General features: G+C 34.7%; 1 protein-coding gene across 5 annotated transcripts in view; it reads right to left on the bottom strand.

Moving 5' to 3' along the window:
* The window catches only part of LNPK (lunapark, ER junction formation factor), an 88,226-nt gene that overhangs the window by 26,213 nt on the left and 37,251 nt on the right, over positions 1 to 24,762 (bottom strand). For all 5 annotated transcript variants that reach the window (XM_004774392.3, XM_013046825.2, XM_045066654.1 and 2 more), the window contains 2 exons: positions 18,283 to 18,366; positions 18,150 to 18,201 (listed from right to left, as the gene is read on the bottom strand). In XM_004774392.3, the coding sequence (XP_004774449.1) occupies positions 18,150 to 18,201; positions 18,283 to 18,366 (136 nt within the window). The remainder of the gene's footprint in view (positions 1 to 18,149; positions 18,202 to 18,282; positions 18,367 to 24,762) is intronic.

Below are 24,762 nucleotides of genomic sequence, written 5' to 3'. Positions count from 1 at the left end.
AGTTTCATGATCCCCTACTCCATAAAACAAAATTCAATTCTATCATTTCCCCTTCCCACCAATACCTTATTTGAATGTTGATGGTAAGATCTCAAGAAGTGCTTATTACTTTTTTTTGTTTTGTTTTTTTAATTTTTTTTTTTAATTTGACAGAGAGAAATCACAAGTAGATGGAGAGGCAGGCAGAGAGAGAGAGAGGGAAGCAGGCTCCCTGCTGAGCAGAGAGCCCGATGCGGGACTCGATCCCAGGACCCCGAGATCATGACCCGAGCCGAAGGCAGCGGCTTAACCCACTGAGCCACCCAGGCGCCCTGCTTATTACTTTTTAATTCTACATATTAACTAAAATTATCACAAATCCTGAAACAGTAGGCTGATACTAAACAAGTTAAATTTTAATTGGCATGGCTGGTAAAACTGCATACATCCAGAAGCAAAATATTTTAAATTTGGACTCTATTTGACAGTTAAAGATTTTCATGAAAAGTTCACTGCAACTAAAAGTACAGCTCTAGCATCAGGCTTTAGTTTACTACAACCTGGCAGAAAAGTTTGGTTAGAATCTGGCTGTAGCTTACAGCATTATAAGACTTCAGATGGGCTAACGTCATTAACATCTATCTGTAAATTAAGGATAATAATATTAACTAATAGAACTGTTACAAGGGTTAAATGATGTCTGTATTGATAGTTCACATTTATCAAATACATAATATCTCAGATGATGGTGTTTTCACGCAAAGTATTTTCAAATGACCAGTTAGTAGGCTGTAATTACCAAGACCAACTAATCTTCCTCTGGCTCTTAATTTAGTCGCTAACCTAGCCACTAAAATAATAAATTACAAGCAGATCATCTTTATATAAATGGAACTACCTCTATATCTGGCTATTTTTCATGCAGTTTATTTAGAAATTTTCAGATTTTACCTAATTGTATCCTAATAGCTCCTGCAAATTAGCTGGTTACTTAATTATCTTTACTCAAAGGAACTCTTAAAAGGTGGATACACATTGGGAAAGCTATGAAATACTGCAAAAGGTAGCGAGGGGCACCTGGCTGGCTCTGTTGGTAAAGCAGACAACTCAGTTTCAGAGTTGTGAGTTGAAGCCCCACAGTGGTGCTTACTTTAAAAAAAAAAAGTTGCAAAAGATACTAAGATCAATGAAATTATATTAAGGTTGGGTCATTTAAATTAATCTTTTAAAAATGAGGTATCAAATACTATAAATCACTTTTTAGCCAATTTTCAGGTAAGATTACTCCCAAAAAATGACATTTTTCATCCAGATAAGTAAAACTTTAACATGTACCAAACTATATTAAAAATAATTTATTCTTTCACTTCTTGAACAAAGACTTGAAACTGCTTTCTCTGGTTGTGAACCTACCCTGGGAATATTAATTAAAGTACCCTTTTACCATACATCACTCATATCACTCATGAACTACTGAAAGTTAAGGTCTATAACTAGCTAGGTTCACAAAGGACACCATGTCTAGCATTCTACCAAAGAGACATGGCTTAACAATTTCCGAACCTAAATTTAGACAGAAAAAGGAGAAAAATGATATAAAAGAGTCAGGAAAGAGAGAAAACATAGTTCCATTGTTTTCAAAGGAAAAGCACATAACAAAGAGTTATATATCAATAAGAGAAAATAGCTAGCAATACAACACCAAATCTATATTTGGTAAGGTGTTATGAAATAGAATCTGGTAGTCTCAATTTAAAACATCTAAGATTTATTTACTTTTAGTTATTTGCCATTCACAAATGCTTTGTAATATAACTACTCTAAAACTTTCCTGGTATTCAACAAAGTATTATATTGGTTATAGTTAACGTTTCCTGCATTTAAATGTAAAATACCATTCCACAAAAAAGATTTACGAAGCATTTCACATCAATCTGGTAAAGTATCATAAGGAATGTTGCGTAAGTTCAATTCTTGACTAGAGGATGTTTCAACATCCTTATTAGTGTCTGTATTTTTAAATTCAAAACAAGCAAATAGAATCTAAATGAGATTTAAAACTTCTATATTACAATAAACAAAAGAAAACAAAATGTAAAATAATGATAAAACGGCACCTAAGTGGCTCAGTCAGTTAAAATAATGATAAAACAAGATAGTTGTTAAAAAGCATAGACTCTGCCTGAAATAAATTAAAGACAAATACCATATGATTTGACTCACATGTGGAATTTAAGAAACAAAACAGATGAATATAAAGGGAGAAAAAAGAGGCAATCCATAAAACAGACTCTTAACTACAGAGAACTAAGGGTTACTGTAGGAGAGGTGGGTGGGAGGGGGTGGAGATGGGTTAAATGGGTGATACGGATTAAGGAGAGCACTTGTGATGAGCCTGGGATGTTGTACTGTAAGTGATGAATCACCAAATTCTACACCTGAAACTAATATTCCACTGTATGTTAACTGGAATTTAAATAAAAACTTGAAACTACAAAGAAAAAAAAAAAGCAGACTCTGGGATCAAGGTGTGTTGATTTAAATTTCAGCTCTATCCTTTTTATTAGATATACATGCAGCCTTTTCCAAGTTGCTGACAAAACTCAGTTCAGATTCCTTGTAATAGCAATACTTACCACTTAATAGTTGTTACAAAGATTAAATGAGGTAAGCAAAGCGAAGGGCTTAACCAAAGCATAGGTACTTCATAAGTACTTAATAAACAAAAACTATAAGAAGTAGTATTCATCTAAAGGTTGAGATCACAATAGAGACTGTGATCACAGAGATCACAATAAATCAAAAGCTAACCAATCTAGAATTTATATAAAATGTAAATATTAATGTACAAATTAAATATTTTCCTAAACTTGTGAATGTATTTAAATGTATAAATTCACAATTTATGCAAAAACTTAAATCTAGCTTAACTCTAGCTTGCTCTCAAATAATTCTTGAAATAAATATTCTATAACACAAATAATTCTCTTGATTTATCAGATTTTTAAATACTGATTGTTTACATACTTGTAGAGGGTTTTAGCTTCGTTTTGGTATTAAGCTATAGTAGGAAGAATACCACACTACAGTTAGGAGGCCTGGATTTTCATCCTAGCTAATACCATAGTATTATGGTGGATAGTTCCCTATCCACTCTGGGTTTCAAATTTCTTTATAGAGCGGTGGCAAAACTACAAAGACAATCCTTGTATTTTCCCTAGCACTGGTCAAAGGTTTTTTTCAACATTATGTCCAGTGCTAAGCCTTGTAAGAAAAAGCATCAAGAAAAAGTCTTTGAATGATTCACATTTGCAAAAGTGGAGATTCTTAAATTTAGGGTGAATTTGGCTCTTTGTAAGTGATTATTAAATGTAGTTAAGTGAGATGTGGGGATATAGCTTCAGGAGAGTTTCTATTTTGAAATTTATGAAAATTCTGGTCTCTATTGTTTAAATTTATATGATTCCTTTAAATAATCAAAATAATAAAGACCATGCACCTGGCATCTCTTCCTTTTGCTTTCAAAATTTTTTCTAAGGTCTATGTTGACTGTATCATCTTCTATATAACCTACTCATAATAAGCTACTTTAAATTCAGCCTCTGCCCTACTTCTCTACTTAAATTGTTTTTTCAATAGGTGGATGACTTTTTAATAACAAAATGACTCCATACCTACTTCCCTCCCATAGAGGCAAAGGAAAGGAAAGAGAGAGAGAGAAAACTTCCCAACATTTCATTCCTGGACCTAACACAATCTGTTTTTTGTCCTCCTTCTTAGATACCACACTATCACTTACCACTTAAGGCACCACTGGTTTGGTTACCAACAAACTTATTACCATTACTCTTACAGCTATTCTTTATCAAATCCCTGTTATCTGCCAGGAACTATAATAGGTGCTTAATGTGAGTTTACTCATGCCACCTAATATTTAGACCAACTCTTTGAGATAATTCCAACCCTCAGTTTTCAAAAGAAGAAACCAAAGCTCAGAAGCTAAGGAACTTTCCAAAAGTCTCAAAGTAAGTAAGAGATGGAGGCAGGATACAAATCCCAGGTTTTATTACAACAGTGCCTCAACTCTGCAACCTATCAGATTCGATGACTTCGTTTGTCTTCTACTTAACCTGAACCTTTGCAGACGATGACAGCAGATGCCATCCCTACTACACTTCAACTTTCTAGACACCAGTTAATTCTGATTTTAACTCTAATCATTCTTCTGTCTTTTTCCTGAGTTCCTCCTTTCTCCTTCTACTCTTAAGTGTTAATGTCCCCTGGAGTTCTGCCATAGCCTTCTTACTCTATTTTCTCACCCTGAGCAATTTCAGTCAATCCCACGGTTTGAAGAACTATCCTCTATTATTCCAATCGTTCCTACTCTGTACCTATAACCTTAATTTTTTTCCTGAGCTCCATATAAAATAATCAATTACCTATAAACCATACCACCTGGATGTCACTTGATTCAACAAAGCCAAAAGCAAATCCATTATCTTCTAAATAAACCTACTACTCCAATTCTATGTTTCTTATCTTGATTAAAACACTAACATATATCCAGCTGCCAAAAACCTAGGTGATCTCAAAATGGATAAAAGACCTCAATGTGAGACAAGAATCCATCAGAATCCTAGAGGAGAACATAGGCAATAATCTCTTTGATATCAGCCACAGCAACTTCTTTCAAGATATGTCTCCAAAGGCAAAGGAAACAAAAGCCAAAATAAACTTTTGGGACTTCATCAAAATCAAAAGCTTCTGCACAGCCAAGGAAACAGTCAACAAAACAAAGAGGCAACCCACGAAATGGGAGAAGATATTTGCAAATGACAGTACAGACAAAAGGTTGATATCCAGGATCTATAAAGAACTCCTCAAACTCAACATACACAAAACAGATAATCATATCAAAAAATGGGCAGAAGATTTGAACAGACACTTCTCCCATGAAGACATACAAATGGCTATCAGACACATGAAAAAATGTTCATCATCTCTAGTCCTCAGGGAGATTCAAATCAAAACCACATTGAGATATCACCTTACACCAGTTAGAATGGCCAAAATTAGCAAGACAGGAAACAACATGTGTTGGAGGGGATGTGGAGAAAGGGGAACCCTCCTACACTGTTGGTGGGAATGCAAGTTGGTGCAGCCTCTTTGGAGAACAGTGTGGAGATTCCTCAAGAAATTAAAAAGAGAGCTTCCCTATGACCCTGCAATTGCACTACTGGGTATTTACCTCAAAAATAAAAGAAGGGCCATCTGTACCCCAATGTTTATAGCAGCAATGGCCACGGTCACCAAACTGTGGAAAAAACTAAGATGCCCTTCAATGGACGAATGGATAAGGAAGATGTGGTCCATATACACTATGGAGTATTATGCCTCCATCAGAAAGCATGAATACCCAACTTTTGTCGCAACATGGACGGGACTGGAAGAGATTATGCTGAGTGAAATAAGTCAAGCAGAGAGAATCAATTATCGTATGGTTTCACTTATTTGTGGAGCATAACAAACAGCATGGAGGACATGGGGAGTTAGAGAGGAGACAGGAGATGGGGTAAATTGGAAGGGGAGGTGAATCATGAGAGACTAAGGACTCTGAAAAACAATCTGAGGGTTTTGAAGTGGCGGGGGGTGGGAGGTCGGGGTACCAGGTGGAGGGTATTGGAGAGGGCACGGATTGCATGGAGCACTGGGTGTGGTGCAAAAATAATGAATACTGTTATGCTGAAAATAAAAAAAAAGTAAATTTAAAAAATTAAAAAAAAAAAAACCAACCTAGGTGATATCTGTCCCCTCCTCCCAGTCCCCACTATCCAAATCTAGTATCATCAAATCTTGTCAAACTACTCTTAAACCTTAATTATCTTCTAAATCTCTTCTTTTGCAAATCCTTTGCCACAACTTTATGTAGTACAGACCTTTTTTTCTTTCCTATATTAGATAATATCTTAATCTTATCTCCATGTCTTCAGCCTTCCATTCTCCATATTACAAAAAAAACAAAAATAAAGAAAGAAAATGTTCTAAAATGCAAAGCCTGCAGAGGCTTCCCATGTTGCATATAAGATAAAGTCCCAAACTCCATAATGTTGCATACAAAATACTTCATAATTATCCCTCCCTCACATAAACACCAGGCACCTCCCTTTTTCAGGCATATAGCACTATTTGCAGTCCCTCAAGGTAACAACTTGTTTCTCTTACCTTTGCATGTGAAGTAGACCTTAAGAGTCCTTTCCCAATGCATTCTCAAAGCAAATTGTTACTAAAATTTATAATGCCTTGTGATTTGTACCTACCTTCATTATGGTCCTTAGTATGTTAAGATTATGTAGGTGTGCACACTCTTTTGAACCAAGAGCTCCCAGATAAAAAAAAAAAAAAATACATCTTTGCAGCCCCAGGATTTGGCAAGTAACTAGCAAGAGTATTAGCTTAATAAACATCTATGAAATAAATTTACTTTCCGCTTGCATTTTAATATCAAATTTCCAACTGCCTATCACCCAACTTAGATGGTGTAGTAGGCACAATAATGGCCTCCCAACCATGTCCACATCCTCATCCTCAGAACCTATAAATATTATGCCACATGCAAGGGGAATTAAGACAGCAGACAGAATTAAAATTGTTAATCAGGTGAATAAGTGTTGCCTGCTACATTGAGAATTTCAGCCTAACTTGAGACCATACAAATAAGCTACCTTCAAGCAAAAAAATATGCTAACCACTATATACCACTTGCTAGCCTTTAGTTTACTATTTCGTTCTTCTGCTTTTTAAATTAAGAATACATTTTGCTTATATTATTTATAAACAAATAGTACAATTTAAAAATGAGCAGAGGACCTGAGTAGACATTTTTCCAAAGACATAAAGATGTCCAACAGACACATGAAAAGAAACTCAACATCACTAATCATCAAAGAAATAAGTATCAACACTACAATGAGATATCACCTCACACTAGTTAGATTGACTAGTATCAAAAAGACAAGAAATAACAAGTGTTGGCAAGGATGTGGAAGAAAGGGAACCCTTGTAAACTATTGGTAGGAATGTAAATTGGTGCAGTCACTGTGGAAAACAATATGGAGTTTCCTCAAAAAAATTAAAAATTAAAAGTAGAAATACCATACAACTTCCACTTCTGAGTATTTACCAGAAAAAAACAAAAACACTAAATATTCTGAAAAGTTACATGCACCCTTATGTTCAGTGTATCATTATTTATAATAGCTAAGATATACAAGTAACCTAAGTACCCATCAACAGACAAATGATCAAGAAGATATGATATAGATAAACAGATACACACATACAAACACACACACACACATATGCATACAGCAGAATATTACCCAACCATCAAAAAGGATGAAATCTTGCCACTTGCAACAATATGCATGGGACTAGATGGTATTATACTAAGTGAAATAAGTTAGACAGAAAAAGACAAGTTACCATATGATTTCACTTATATGTAGAATCTTTAAAAAAAAAAAACAAAAATAAATGAACAAATAAAAAGAAAAACAAACTCATAAATACAGAGAACAAACTGGTGGTTATCAGAGAATGATGGTGGGGGGACAAAATAGATGAAGGGGATTAAGAGACACAAATTTACAACTATAAAAGACATCACTGGGACAAAAAGTACACTATAGGGAATATAGTCAACAATATTGCATTAACTTTGGTGACAGATGGTAACTACATGTGACTTGGAGAGTCTTTTAAAATGCACACAATTATCAAATCACTATGTTGTACACCTAAAACTAATTTAATGTTGTATACCAATTATATTTCTATTAAAAACAGATTATGTTTTGCTTTATAGTTCTTTATCTCAACACTTACTTTTTTCATTACCTTGACTATCTATTTCCACTTTAATTTGTCTCCTACCTCTTTCAACTTTAAACAACCTGCACCTTGCAGTTCATCAAGGTTCCATTTGGCAAATTACTACTTTACAACATTTAAACAAAATCCGTTAATTCTAAAAAAAAATTTTTTTCTTTCATTTCCTTCAACTCATTTATTAAGCAACCACTATGAGTAAGGCACTATCAAATGGAATGCAGAGTTGCATACAGAGGTGACAAGCAAAGATAACACAAAATCATGAAACACCAGGTAAATGCCATAGAAAAAGGAACCAACAAAGCACCATGGAGGGTCCAAGAATGGGGAGATTAAATTCAGTGATGGGATGCAGGAAGGGTTCATGGTAATGGTGGCATTTAAGAACACTGAAATATGGATGGGAAGCTAAATGCCTCTGTTACCTGTACTAAGGTACATGTAGAGTTTTAAAATACAGGTTCAAAATTCTTTGATTTGCCATCCTATAAAGGAGGGAGGATGTCTATGTCTCCTCCCTTGAATCTGTGTTCTGTTACCATTTGACCAAGAGAATATAGGGGCTCCAGCTTTCTGGACTACTTTCTGTCTCTTGGGCTGCTTGTTCTTAGAACCCAGCCACCATGTTGGAGCAACTCCAAGTGACCCCATGAGAGAAGTCTATGTGGAGAGGAACTAAGTGCCAGCACCAATTTGTCAGCCACGTATATAAGCCATCTTGGTAGTATATCTTCCGCGCCCAATCAGGTAGCTCCAAGAGATATGAGGCAGAGATGAACAATCTCAGCCAAACCTTACCAACACTACAAATTCATGAGCAAAACAAATTAAGGTTGTTCTAAGCCACTAAGTTTTGGGGTGTTTTTTATACAACAGATAACCGTAATGGTATAGATATGATACTTAAGAAACCCGAAAAAAAGTGAATTTACTGTTTTACCAGTGTTTTCCAGATTTCCTTAATCAGACATACATCCCCCCAAACATCAAAATATGAAGTATTATTCCCTTTACTGTCAAGATTATAAAGATTAGTGATTCTACTTTAATCTTCCATATCTGCCATGGAACACAAGTAAGTAAACTCTAAAAACCTACTTAAGGAAATTATAATCCATTTTCTCAAGCCATTAAATTTTTCTACAATACTTACTCTGATTTCAAATTTAGCTGTGGGGGAATACAATTGACTTTTCTTTTGTTAATTTCATTAGTAGAAAAAACATTTCATTAGTAGAGATGCAGGGTTATGTTCAAAGGTAAAAAAGAATGCCTATGTAGCTTCCTTTTGAAACAAATATAGGAAAGTCTGTTAAGGATTTCTAATCATAACCAATCCTAGAACCTTGCCAGTAGGGATAACTGCAGCCTTTTCAAGTTCAAGCACCCCTCTCTGAAACCACACTTTTCCAGATTAATTCCCCTGTTATTCTTTCAACTCCAAGAGGATCTATGACCCATTAGTTATTAAAGGGGTCAGCAAACTTTTTTTGTGAAGTGTTAGATAGTAAATATTTTAGGCTTTGTGAACCATACAGTTACTCTTGCATATTCTTTTTCTTCTTTTTTTATTTTTTTGGATACTGCGGACAAAGGGCTGATATCCAAGTTCTATAAAGAACTCCTCAAACTCAACACTCAAAATACAGATAATCATGTCAAAAATGGACAGAAGACATGAACAGACACTTCTCCAATGAAAACCTACAAATGGCTAGCAGACACATGAAAAAATGTTCATCATCATTAGCCATCAGGGAAATTCTAATGAAAACCACACTGAGATACCATCTTATACCAGTTAGAATGGCAAAGATTAATAAGAGAGTAAACAAGAAATGTTGGAGAGGATGTGGAGAAAGGGGAACCCTCTTACACTGTTGGTGGGAATGCAAGTTGGTGCAGCCTCTTGGGAAACAGTGTGGAGATTCCTCAAAAAATTAAAAATAGAGCTACCTATGACCCTGCCATTGCACTACTGGATATTTATGCCAAAGATACAGATGTAGTGAAAAGAAGGGCCATATGTACCCCAATAGCAGCAATGGCCATGGTCGCCAAACTGTGGAAAGAGCCTAGATGTCCTTCAACAGATGAATGGATAAAGAAGATGTGGTCCATATATACAATGAAATATTACTCAGTCATCAGAAAAGATGAATACCCAACTTTTGTATCAGCATGGATGGGACTGGAGGAGATTATGCTGAGTGAAATTAAGTCAAGCAGAGAAAGTCAATTATCATATGGTTTCACTTACTTGTGGAACATAAGGAACACATGGAGGACATGGAGGACATTAGGAGAAGGAAAGGAAAAAATGAATTGGGGGAAAACAGAGGGGGAGAGGAACCATAAGAGACTATGGATTCTGAAAAACAAAATGAGGGTTTTAGAGGGGAGGCAGGTGGGGGGATGGGTGAGAGTGGTGGTGGGTATTAAGGACAGCATGTATTGCATGGAGCACTGGGTGTGGCACATAAACAATGAGTATTGGAACACTGAAAAAATTAAATTAATTTTTTTTAAAAAGAACACTTTATTTTTTTTTAAAGATTTTATTTATTTATTTGACAGAGAGAGATCACAAGCAGGCAGAGAGGCAGGCAGAGAGAGAGGAGGAAGCAGGCTCCCTGCTGAGCAGAGAGCCCGATGCGGGACTCGATCCCAGCACCCTGAGATCATGACCTGAGCTGAAGGCAGCGGCTTAACCCACTGAGCCACCCAGGCGCCCTAAAAAGAACACTTTAAAAATGTAAAACCAATTCTAAGGTCAAGAGCCATATCAAACATATCTTGTAGTTTGCAGACCCCTCTATTAACATTCCCAACACCTTTGACTGTCCATCATCCTCCCCTCATGTCCTTATTTCCTTCATGATCATCTTAGATCCCATAACACAGTTATAGTCACTCCCTTGTAACAATTTCACCTCCTCTGCCCCTTTATCACTTTATTTAATCCATTAAGTAAAACCCCAACCCTGGTTAAGACTGACTCTCTTCCTACTTCACACATGTATCCACAGAACTAAACACAACTGGAAAACATGTACAAGCATGCTTTAAATTCATGACTGTTACCTAATTTACTCTTTCTTTCCTTTCTTTTCCTTCCTTCCTTTTCCTTCTTTTCCTTCTTTATAAGTAGTGGGAGCCCACTGTGGGGTTTGAACTCATGACCTTGAGATCAACACCTAAGCTGAGACCGAGCCGGATGCTTAACCAAAAAACTGTGCCACCCAGATGCCCCAGATTCACAACTATTAACTTTAAGTGGATATTAGTGTCCCCTGGCATTCCTACATTGTTCTAATCCATTTACTCTCACTCCACTAGAGATTTATTTTATATATTCTCTTCAGGCCCCCAATATCATCTTCCCCATTCTCACTCTCATTAAGAATACAGATACAATCAAAAGACAATTCCCACCAGTTACCTATATCTGCGCATGTCCTTTGTCTTCACTCCTTACTACTGACAAACTATGCATGCTCCCATCAAAAGCTAACTCCCTCTATGCTACCCAAAGCAATCTACACATTTAATGCAATCCCTATCAAAATCCCACCCATATTTTTTCAAAGAAATGGAACAAATAATCCTAAAATTTATATGGAACCAGAAAAGACCTCAAATAGCCAAAGGAATATTGAAAAAGAAAGCCAAAGTTGGTGGCATCACAATTCCAGACTTCAAGCTCTATTACAAAGCTGTCATCATCAAGACAGCATGGTACTGGCACAAAAACAGACACATAGACCAGTGGAACAGAATAGAGAGCCCAGAAATAGACCCTCAACTCTATGGTCAACTAATCTTAGACAAAGCAGGAAAGAATATCCAGTGGAAAAAAAGACAGCCTCTTCAATAAATGGTGTTGGGGAAATTGGATGGCCACATGCAGAAAAATGAAATTGGACCATTTCCTTACACCACATACGAAAATAGACTCAAAATGGATGAAGGACCTCAATGTGAGAAAGGAATCCATCAAAATCCTTGAGGAGAACACAGGCAGCAACCTCTTTGACCTCAGCCACAGTAACATCTTCCTAGGAACATTGCCAAAGGCAAGGGAAACAAGGGCAAAAATGAACTATTGGGATTTCATCAAGATCAAAAGCTTTTGCACAGCAAAGGAAATAGTTAACAAAACCAAAAGACAACCGACAGAATGGGAGAAGATATCTGCAAACAACATATCAGATAAAGGGCTAGTGTCCAAAATCTATAAAGAACTTAGCAAACTCAACACCTAAAGAACAAATAATCCAATCAAGAAATGGGCAGAAACAGACATTTCTGCAAAGAAGACATCCAGATGGTCAACAGACACATGAAAAAGTGCTCCACATCACTCGGCATCAGGGAAATACAAATCAAAACCACAGTGAGGTATCACCTCACACCAGTCAGAATGGCTAAAATTAACAAGTCAGGAAATGACACATTCTGGTGAGGATGCGGAGAAAGGAGAACCCTCCTACACTGTTGGTGGGAATGCAAGAGGGGGCAACCACTCTGGAAAACAGCATGGAGGTTCCTCAAAAAGTTGAAAATAGAACTACCCTATGAACCAGCAATTGCACTACTGGGTATCTACCCTAAACATACAAATGCAGTGATCTGAAGGGGCACGTGCACCCAAATGTTTATAGCAGTAATGTCTACAATAGCCAAACTATGAAAAGAATCTAGATGTCCATTAACAGATGAATGGATAAAGAAGATGTGGTATATATACACAATGGAATACTATGCAGCCATCAAAAGAAATGAAATCTTGCCATTTGCGATGATGTGGATGGAACTAGAGGGTATCATGATTAGTGAAATAAGTCAACCAGAGAAAGACAACTATCACATGATCTCCCTGATATGAGGAAATGGAGATGCAACATAGGGGGGTTGGGAGGTAGGAGAAGAATCAATGAAACAAGATGGGATTGGGAGGGAGACAAACCATAAGTGACTCTTAATCTCACAAAACAAACTGAGGATTGATGGGGGGAGGGAAGTCGGGAGAGGGAGGTGGGGTTATCGACATTGGGGAGGGTATGTGCTATGGTGAATGCTGTGAAGTGTATAAACCTGGCGATTCACAGACCTGTACCCCTGGGGATAAAATACATTATATGTTTATAAAAAATAATAATAAATTTTAAAAATAAATTAAAAAAAGCTAACTCCCACACTTGTACACCAAATCCCATCCCTTCTTGCCTCATCCTGGACAGTTTTCCATCAACTGTGTCCACTCTCTCCATCATCAATTATTCTGTGTCTTCTAGGCCATTCCTAGCAGCACACAAACATGCTATTTCTTTCATGCAGCATATGTTCACCCACATACACATAATGCTTCCCATCCAGCTATCCATTTTTCCACTCCCTCTTATGCAAAAGAAGAGCCTCTTCCATCTCCAACTTCTCTACTCCCCTATTTTCTTAAGCCCACTCTAATCAGGCTCTTGCCCTCATTCCTCCTCCAAAATCATTATTTTCAAGGTGACTATGGACCTCAACACTGTTAAAAACCAATGTTCAATTCTCGATTTTAACCTAATTGGCAGTTTTTCTCATAGGTGATCACTACCTTGAAACACTCTCTTTGGTCAGCATCCAGGACCCAACATTCTCCAGGATTTGCTCTTGCTGACCACTTCTCAGTTTCTCTTTATGGTTCTTCCACATTACTCCCAACATCTTAAGGTTGGAGTGCTCCAGGGCAGCCTGGGTTCTTTTCTCTTTTTTCTCCATATTTACATCCTTGGTAATCTCATTCAGTCTCACAGTTTTAATATCACCCACATTTTGATGATACCCAGATTTCTATCTCCAACCCAGATAATTCCTGTTTGCCAGACTTACATTCAATTGCTTCCTTAAAATATCTACTTGAATGTCTGGCATCTCAAATGTACATGTCCCAAATCAAACCCTTTTCTTCACCACATCACCTCCAACTTCCTCTCTTCCCCAAAAAGTGCTCCTCTTGCAATTTCTAACATATGGGTAATTGACAACTCCATCTTCCCAGTTACTCAGGTCAAAATTCTAAGTTATCTGATTCCTCCTTCTCTCATGCCATATCCAATCTATCAAGAATTCTTTTGGGTTCTAACTTCAAAATATACGCACAATCTGACTAATTCTTAAAATCACCTTCACTATTACTGAACCAAGGCCCAAGCCAACATCAATGCTTTCCTAGATTACTACAATAGCTTTCCAAGTAGTCTCCCAGCTGCTACCTTTGCTCCCTTTACAGCCTCAACAGCATAACCTTCCCTTTAAAACATAATTTAGACCATGTCAATCCTCTGCTCAAAACAAAAAAAAAAAAATTTTTTTAAAGTAACTGAAAACTGAAATTCTTACAACGATCTATACTCCATAAGGCCCTACATGGTATGATCCTTTCTTTCCTCTCTTACTGCCCCTCCTACTAGTCTCCCCATTGTTCAATCCAGTGCAGCCATACTGGTCATTTTATTTCCAGAGCAATCTGGGCCTCCTGTCTATTTACCCTATGCACTTGAAAATTCCTTTGTCTACAATATTCTCCCTTCAGATATCTGCATGGAGCATTCCCTCACTTTTTTCATATCTCTGATCATTTCCTCACTCCTTTCATATCTTTTTTAGATATGAAATTTATTTATGTGGCCTTCCCTGACAACCCTTATTTAAAACTTCAACCCACCCACCTTACCCAAGGCACTCCCTATTCACCATTATTTCTTTACTTTCCTCCATCTAACATTTTATATATAAACATATATATATGGCTATTTCTCTCTCTCTCTCTCTCTCTCTCTCTCTCACACACACACACACACACACACACACACACACACACAGTTTTTTGTCTGTTTTATTCCCTAATATGTCCCCAGGGTCTAAAACAATGCCTGGCAGAGAGCACACACTCAAGTAAACATTTATTGGGAAAACAAAACAAAACAAAACAAAACCAGAGATTAGTACATAGAAGTCAAATTTATTCCTGCAGGCCAATTAAAACTTTGAAAAGAAATGTAATTTCTTACCAATCCTAAATATCTCAATTTCTTTATTCACCAGAAATCTATTCAGAAAATTATACTGGCAAATTCCATTTTTTCACTAAATCCAAACTTCAGCATGGAGCCCAATACAGGGCTCCATGACCCTATACATGACCCAATACATGACCCTAAGATCAAGACCTGAGCTGAGATCTAGAACTGGACACTTAACAGACAAAGGCACTTTTTAATCTAAGGACAAAGCCTTCCCAACTCTCAGTCTATGACTCCTAAAGAACTAGAATAAATGCTAAACACTGAAGTACCAGATCATTCTATTAAATGTAAATATGTATATATACACACATATCTACCTTTTATGTTCATTTATTCCTTCATATCAAATGATAACACTGATTTCCTAAGATTAAGCACCCACTAATAAAAATTCCTTACAAAAAGGGGTCGGGACTATACTGTCAAGGTCATGAAAAACAAGGAGAGTCTGAGAAACCAGCACAGCCAAAAAAGCCTAAGCCATGTCAACTAAATGTAATGTGGTATCCTGGATGAGATCCTGAAACAGAAAAAGGACATGAGATAAAAACTAAGGAAATCTGAAGAAACTATGGACTTTAAGTTAATAATAGTGAATCAATATTGGTTCATTAATTTTAGTAAATGTACTATTTTAAAAGATGTTAATGGGGAAACTTGGTACAAGGGTATATGGGACTTCTTTGTACTACCTTTGTAATTTTTCTGTAAATCTAAAAATATTCTAAAAGATTAAGTTTATTAAAAAGGAGGAGATGGGCAGGTTAGTATTTTGTCTGTAAATATCATACTCCTTTCAGTGCTAAACCTAAGCAACTCAAAGAATACTATTCTCAAATATTATAATCAATCTCAGTATAATATATACCATTAGCACTAAGTAATAAAAATGAAAGACACCTTATACACATGAATCACAGTTCTCATTCAGCAATCACGCAAGACAGCTAACAAAACATATATATGTATTTATTTTACTAGCTCTCTTGTATTATATGGATATGTATACACAAACATTCACATTTAGTACTTTTCCCCCCTTTTTATTCCAGTTCAGAAACAGGTAAAAGACAAGAAACGGAGTAAAAGAGGGAGAGAGGAGAAAGAGGGGAAGGAAGGAAAAGAATGAATGAGTGAATAATGGTTCAAGCACAGACAAATATTTGGCTAAATTCACAGGAACACAGAACTTAAACATAAATAGAAGGTATGACTGTCACCTACAAAATAATAGGAACCTACAAGAGATCTGAAAAGATTAAAACAACAAAACTCAATTATAATTCTCAAAAAGTAGAATGAGTTGAGATAGAATTTAAAATTTTTTAAATAAGGAAAAAATTCTGAACACCAATTAATTACTTCAGACCTGGAAGAACTACTAGTCATACTAGAATAGGACACTCTAGAAGAAATATTTTTTAAAGTAAAAAAAAAAATAGCTTATAAGCTTAAGGTCAAAAACCATATTATATTCCTCTCTGTATTCTCCATGGTGTTTTCACTTAAGATTATTTAAAATGTTCTTTTAAATAAACAATTCATTTAAATTATAGCTAAGGGTTAATTCTCCCTAAAAGGATATCCAAAAGCAGTGCCACAAGAATCAAGAGCAGAGAGACCAGCAATGGTTTTTCAATAACTATAATATGACATCAGAAGGAAAAAATGTATTTGGGTTTCAAAAGCTTCTAAGGAAAAATGAATTTAATTCTTCAAGGAAATCATGTTGCCTAAATATTAATAAATACTTATGAATGTCAGTAAAGAGGTCGTATGTCTTTTTTTAATGAGAGAAAACAGATTTCTTTAAGTAATAGCAACAGCTTTCTGCAAAAATCACATTTTAAAAATCTATTTCCTAAAGTTATTTAAAAAGTATTTTTTAAAAGTTGGTGCCAGTTATACAAAATACTTTTAAAAATTATAGAAACCTGGCCTATAGACTAAACACTCTTTTTGAAATTACTAGGTGGTATAAATTACAGAAAAATTTAAATGGATTATGAAGGCAGCAGTTTCAGTGTAAGTATCTAATTTATTTTAATTTCTATAAACCAAATCCTACTTACAGAAAATTGGAGTGGGTGGGATTCTTCCCATATAGCTCAGCCAATTAGAAAAACTAAAACTCTTATGGCTCATTTAGTATCCATGGTCTTTGTGGACATTTATAAAAGAATTGACTTTCCAAGTTCTAAATGTCATCCTAACATTATAAACCAAGCTACCATTCTGATGATTTATAAGAACAGAAGTTTACATTTTTAAAAATAATATATTCTAAATTGCAACAAAAGCCTTATAAACTATATTATTATAGTATAGAGAAAAGAACAAAGAGGAAAGCCAATGCAAACTCAAAAATATCTTTTCACGTCAGTCTTAGAATTACTTCATGTAGCCACTTGAAATAATGACTTTTTAACTTTTACATAATATTCAATGATATAAAAATGATGGTTTCACTAATAATCTGATTAGCTTCAAAAATCAAGTTAATATTATTATATAGCAGTAATTCCAATTCTTTCTAAATTATTAGAAATTCTAAATCTCTAAATTATTTTACTATCTTCCTAAATAAAAGTGTTTAGAAGAAACTTCAAGCCTGACAAAAATCTTCATTAAATTCATCAAAAATAAATCATAAAAATATAAGAATTTTTTTTTTAAGATGTATTTATTTGAGAGAGAAAGAGAAAGCAAGAGCATGGAGGGGAGGGGCAGAAAGATAGGGAGAGAGAAACTTAAGCAGCCTCCAAGCTGAGTGCAGAGCCTGATACAGGGCTCAATACACAACCCTGAGATCATGACCTGAGCCAAAACCAAGAGTCAGATGTTTAACCAACTAAGCCACTAAGGTGCCCCTGTAAGGATTTTCATAAGGTATGCTAAGAGATTCTCATTTGAAAGGGGGAAAAAAAAACCTTACAAAATACTGGTGAAATTATTTAAATTTCAAAAGCTTAAAACCAATTACATATTTATCTCAACAGATAACATCTTTACTCAACATATTCCTGAAAGATCAAAATGAAATAAACTTATTGCCACCCACTCCAAGTCATAACCCATATTACCAAATATAAATTAACACAAAAGCATTCTACATAAGTTTCTACACACCTCTATCACACTTTTGAACTCACTTGGATAAATATGGATCTTTCCAACAGCAGCAGCAGTTTCTACAAAGTTATTTACCTTGTCCAGGTCTTGCAGTTACAGCTGCTCCAGCAGATGGCGGCTCAAGCTCCTGTCAATTACAATAATGTTATTACAGTGACCTACTACAATGCGCTATTTACAATAAATTAGAATGATATAACAACCTTACCTTTGCTTTCTTTGAGTCTGGATCAAACCTTTCAAGAATTAATTTAGCAGTTTTATAAGTTTCTTTTTCCATGACTTCTTCAAGCTACAAACAAAAATTTCCGTAAATTGTCACACTTTAAAACATATACATGACTTACTTTTATAAGTCCTATTCCAAAAGTGATCAAGTACAATGCTTAAAATAAACAGCATACAATATATTCAGATAGCATCAAAGACTTCCTACAGTCAAATAATTAAAATCTACATTTTAAAATGGCTTCTAACCTCTAATATGTTACTTGTATTTAACAGCTTTACTGCAAGGAAATACCAAATACTGCTAATTGTTTACATATAATGAGGAGAATAATTACATGCACCAACTTCAATAATGGAATGTGCAAAAATCTATCAGCCATCATTATTGGAAGTTATTAGACATGACAAGCAAATGACAGGCAATTCCTCAGATTTATTTCCTCATAGCACTTAATGCTATTAATTTAAAGAAGGTCGTTAGCCAAGAGCTTTACAAAATAAAATCTCTGTGCCAATTAACTGCTGTCAGCATCGATTTTAGATTATTTATTAGCAGAAGCAATTAGCTTGCTGCAAATGCAGTGAAAACTCACTAACTGGGAGAACAGCCATGGAATTTGCTCAAATGACTTTAAGAGCTGAAACTCCCCCTTTTTTACATAGATTCAAACAACTTTAGAGGGGAAAAAAACCACAGTAAGAATTTAAGTAAAAATTTTACTGAGTTCTATACACACACTAGGGGCTGTAATTAAAACAGTTCATTATTACAGCATTTTATTTACAATACACTCAAGTCAGTCAGGGTTTAATTTAAAAAGCAATAACCAGTAAAGTATCATTTTAGCAGTTATGGCCCAGTATCAGAAAAAGTTTAATTTTAGTATAAGACAGTTGTATTATGACAAATAGCTAATGTGTAGAAGAAAATGCTTTGTAAAAATTGGAATGGGACCTTTTCCTTCTCAGTGACCAATGACAGCCACTTAGATTCATTAAATGTCACATTTATTCAAAAGGTCATTTATTTTAGAATACAACATGGAGCACATTTACCAAGTTTAAAATACAGTTAAAAATATGCTACCCAACAGTAGTTAATGGGCTCCTTATTAAAAATTCAATTCAACATTTAAGAAGCTACGTGCTTAGATGAATAATTTAACCTTGGTTTAGTGAAAATAAAACATTTTCCTAATTATTTCAAAATTATGATAAATTCTCAAAACAATCAAGTTTAATGTTCTAATGTAAAGGAAATGTAAAGAAAACTTTAGAATTGAGAAAAACTGGTAATCAGGATTTTAAAAAAAGGACATATCATATATCCCTAAATCTACATAGTCTATAAGGAATCTACATGGAATATCAATGAATTAAATCCAATAATTTTTAATGTTTTAGACCAACACTGTGGCAATAGAACTTTATGTAATGATGGAAATGGCTTATATCTTCACAATGCAGTAACCACTAAGCCATATGTGACAAATGTTGCTTGTGCAACTGAGGAATGGAATTGTAGTTTTATTCCATTTTAAACAATGTAAATTTAAAAGATACATGGGGCTTTTGGCCACTAATGTGGACAACACAGATCTAGATGAAGATGACTGCTAGGCTTAAAAAGATTAGGTAACACTGTGATTTTTAAAACAACACGCGAAACTCAAAACCAAAATGCAACTTCAACAAATGACTGTAACACTTGGTACACTGTTCAGCAAGTATTCATTTTTATGTCTATGTTCATGTAAAGTATCTTCAATAAAGTCATTTTTTAAAGCACTAAAAGATGTAAATCTATTCTCCTTTTCCTTAGTACTTCTAGCAAAAATTTTTCACATAATTGCTTAATTAACACATGTATCCATACAACATTTTAGGTGAATAACTTGTTTTAAACAGAGACATTCTGATAAGTGCAAAAAACATAAACCTTAAACTCCGAAGTCAGAAAAAATCTGGGTTCAAAGCACACCTCCATTCTTAATTATGTAGAAAGACTGAGCAATTCCACTGGCCTCAGTTTCTCTTTTTGTAAGGCAGATACACTAATATTTTCTTCATAGCACCGTTAGGCACTTTAAATACAATAATATATGAGAAAGAGTCTCTAACAGTACCTAACACAAAAACACAAAATCGTTAGTGATACCCCAATTATACAGAATGGGTCTGAAAACAGCAGTGTTTCCAACATATTCATCCCAGGATTCAGGAATGAAAAATTAGATTCTCAAAACTCCCTAAAATATAAGTTGCACTGTGTTTTTCATAATTTTTTTAATTTTTTAAATTGTTCTATGATAAATTATACTAAAAGTTTCAGGGCTTTTTATTTAAAAAAGCAAATAATAAACATAGTTTATTATGAATCAATATTTTGACAAGATTATGTATTTCAATGACATGTAAAAATTATTTCTACTTGATACAGACATTTCATCATAGATAACACTAAAAGAAGAGAACATGAATACAAATGTCAGAAAATAATTTTTAATTTTAAAAGGTAATCCTACAAATATTTAATATGTAAATTATCATTCTTGAAATAAAATTTTAAAACAGAGCATCAATTGCTCTATCCAGTATTCTTGATCTTTGCTTTGTGCCAAATATTCTAGATATAGAAAAATTTCTTTTGTTACGTACTCGTCAAATTATTAGGAATGTGCCCCAAACCATCTTCAACACACAGCATTAGGGTACATGTTGCATTATATAAACTCATCTTTTTTACAATGATGAAAATACTGTCTGCTTACCCTGATTTTGGTTATACTGCTGAAATCAATACTGTTTTTACTAGTTCAGATTTTACATCATTTTCTGATTTCACATAGTATTCCACAATAATAGTCACATCTTTTCTCTCTGCATTTCTTCTACTAAAGTATTTACAAAGATCTGTAGCCTACAGTGAATATTCAAATACTGGAAAATGGCAGCAAAAATTATTGGGTAATATAAATATAGCATTTGAAACTTCTAGTGAGGTCAACAGCCCTACACAGAATTACATGCTGAACTTGCTAATTTAAGTACTTCTTTTGCTTCTAAAATTTATTTCATAGAATGTCATTCATAGGATTGTACATAAAATTTATCATGTATATAAGCTTATTATTACTTACCTGTAAGAATAATTCACCATTGACAAGAAATGGGACCCATAAAATATGGCCACAAAAGCAAGACTGACTGATTAATTAGACTGTAAGACCTCTCTACTGCATGCTCCTGTCCTGTTCCCACAAATGTCCATATTAATCTATAGCTCAGCATGTCAGCATTTCTTGCTCTTTCTTTCAACTGGCAGTAGCGGATTTCTTTGAAGCAGTAACATTTGTAGTTAGTTGTTAGGCTATACTACTCAGAGAATTATAACACTTCCCCCTATGTTCCTAATTTCTCAACTGATTTTTCTCAAAATTCAGAAAAACACAAATTTCCTGAGAAATGCCAGAAAGGAATTACCACATAGAAATAATATTCTTGAGGGGCACCAGGGTACCTCACTTAGTCAGCTGAGCTCAGTAGGTCGACTCTTGGTTTTCACTCAGGTCATGATGTCAGGGTCATGAGATTCAGCCCTGCCTCTGGAGCCTGCTTAGAGATTCTCTCCCCTTCCCTTTCCTCTCCTTCCCCCTCTGCTCATCTCCCACCCCCCACCTCCCTTGTGAGCAGGCCCAGGCTTTCTCTTTCTGAAATAAATAAATAAAATCTCAAAATAAAGGAAAAAAAGAAATACTATTCTTGGAAAAGTATGGTATTTTCATGAACACACTTAAATTTCGACTCATGTTCTGATGGATCTTGATTTTGAACTGTGTTGATGGAATGCTCATGGATGCAAAGGGATTATCGATTAAGCTAATTTTTTTTCAAAAGCTGAATTTTTTTTTGAGTAGCAAAATGTACACATCTAGACTAGGGAGTTTTTTAGATAATTAGAGATTTTTAGTTTTATTTTAATAAGTAAATAGTTACATTAAGTTCTTAGATTTAAATCATTGTCAAGATATTAATTTTCCTGGGCACCTGGGTGGCTCAGTGGGTTAAAGCCTCTGCCTTCGGCTCAGGTCATGATCCCAGGGTCCTGGGATCAAGGCCCGCATCAGGCTCTCTGCTCAGCTGGGAGCCTGCTTCCTCCTCTCTCTCTCTGCCTGCTTCTCTGCCTACTTGTGATCTCTGTCTGTTAAATAAATAAATAAAAATCTTTAAAAAAAAATATTAATTTTCCTAAGTGATTTAACTTTTTAATCAATTAATAGTTCATGTTCTTTCTTAAAATTACACTTATATGAATTATGTATTATTTTACAAATCTATTCAGAATAAAGAGATGCATCCCTACAGAAACCACCTTTAATAAAATGTCAAGTAGTAAATATAATTGGTTTTCATTTTGTTATTGAAAGAGGAAGGATAGGAGCTGAATATTTTTGGACTGATAGTTATATTCCTACAGGCAATTTAATAATAAAAGTATTTTCAAAGCTAATGTAGAGTTTAAACTTAAACATTCATGAGCAAGATCAATTTTTATTACATTTAGTTTTTGTTCAAAAGTAGTGCCCCTTCTTTTTCCTCTCATTACCAGCAAAATGATCAGCAAGCACTGTGCTCCTTTACTAACTCACCCTTAACACCTATTGTTCTAAACAAAGTAAATGTAAAGCAACTCAAACAAAGTAGCTCTGTTAAGGGCTTGAGTAATAAAGTCCAGGGATGAAGTTTCCAGTAGTAACCATCATGACCAACAATAGTCAAGTCAATGCAAATTGTTCCCTAATTAATAAAATGAGTTGGAACAGCCAACTTATTTTTCTTAAATCATACTGCAAGAAATATGGCATATTAAACTATTCTGTAATATTGACACCGCTTGAACCATTCAGATAAAGACAACTCTTGGCCCTGAAGTGAATTTTCCAACTGTGAGGCCTAGATGAAGCAGCTTTATGCTGTCCTTCCTTTGAGGGTTATTAAAGAAGTAAATAGCTTAATTTGTCTTTTCAGTTTTCCAAGTATGCTCTGTTACTCTTTTTTGCCCAATCACCTGTTTTCCAAGATTCTGTTTTCTGGTCATGTGACAGCACTGATATTGGATCAGATTCTCTTCACTTAAATTTCTTTTTAAATTTTCTTCTTTTTTTTTTCTTTGTCTTCCTTCTTATATTTTCTATATTAATAAAAATTTCTCCATTTTGATACAAGTAGCGTTTAGCTCTGATCACCTCTATCAGCCCTTCTTTTTAAGCAAACCAAACTAATCATATCACAATTTCTATCAGTATTTCCTCACTTTGAATTTATGGCTGTTATATAATGCATGGAATTAAAGAAATATAATAAGGTATAAGGGAATATCTCTATGTTTCAGGACCATTAAAAATGTCAATGCAATGTTGGTAAATCACAGAACACTGAAGAAGCTCAAACAAATAAGAAATCCTTTCACAATTAAAGTTTTTTTTATTTTTCAAGCACTTAAACTCTCAAGACCAGTGTCTTTTATTACCAATTCAAAAACAATTTTTTTTTAAGTAAGCTCTAGGCCCAATGTGGGGGTTGAACTCACAGCCTCAAGATCAAGAGTTGCATGCTCTATCAACCAAGTCAGCCCTGTGCCCTCACAGAACAATTTTTACACTAATCTTAACTTTCATAATGTTTATTAGTTTCATAATCGTTACTTATTACATGTTACACTAAAATACACTGATCATATGCATCTGATTAAATTTCATTAAGTTTCTACAAAACAAGCCACTGTTACCAATTATCATTTTCATACTTCAAAAATAATTATATAAAAAGGCATATGTAAATTCAAGCCTAACACCAAGTTCAATTCACTTATTAGAGGGTATGATAATGCCCTATAAATAGCTAGGGCCCTTCTTCTCTTATGCTTGGCCCCCTTTCCAAACATTTAACTGGCCCCACAAGAGATACCCATGTGATCAGAGCTGCTGATAGAAAATGAAAGAAAAACAATTCTTTCTTTCCCCCTTTCTTCAGCCTTTTCATGTTAAATTTGACTTTTACAACCAATCTTCTTGATCCCCCTCTCTCCTAGCCTTACCTAGCCTTATTCTGTCCAGAAAACCTGAGAAGTGACATATGTAGATGTTTGATCCTTTTTTAACCCTAACAATCAATTTGGATACCCACCTTTTTACCCCTCTGCCTCATTTAACCTTCCAATGATTCATTTAATTGCTTCTCAGCTTACAACTGCATAGATTCCCAGACTCAAAAAAAAGTCCACATAACTACTTTTTCCTGTCAATCATAATTAATTAGCAAAAATATTCATAATTTAGCTTCATCATTAAAATGCTATCCATACTTGTTACTTGGATGGTCATAACGTATAACAGATAAACATTGTTTATTCAGTTCTTAATGTATTTGTTTTACATAAATTAATTTTAAATAAGTT

This window comes from Mustela putorius, unplaced genomic scaffold (genome assembly GCF_011764305.1).
Source record: "Mustela putorius furo isolate JIRA1106 unplaced genomic scaffold, ASM1176430v1.1 tig00003869_pilon_pilon_pilon, whole genome shotgun sequence".
NCBI classification, from domain to species: Eukaryota; Metazoa; Chordata; class Mammalia; order Carnivora; family Mustelidae; genus Mustela; species Mustela putorius.
The sequence above is the reverse complement of the archived record's forward strand: the minus strand, read 5'-3'. Positions and strand labels throughout refer to the sequence as shown.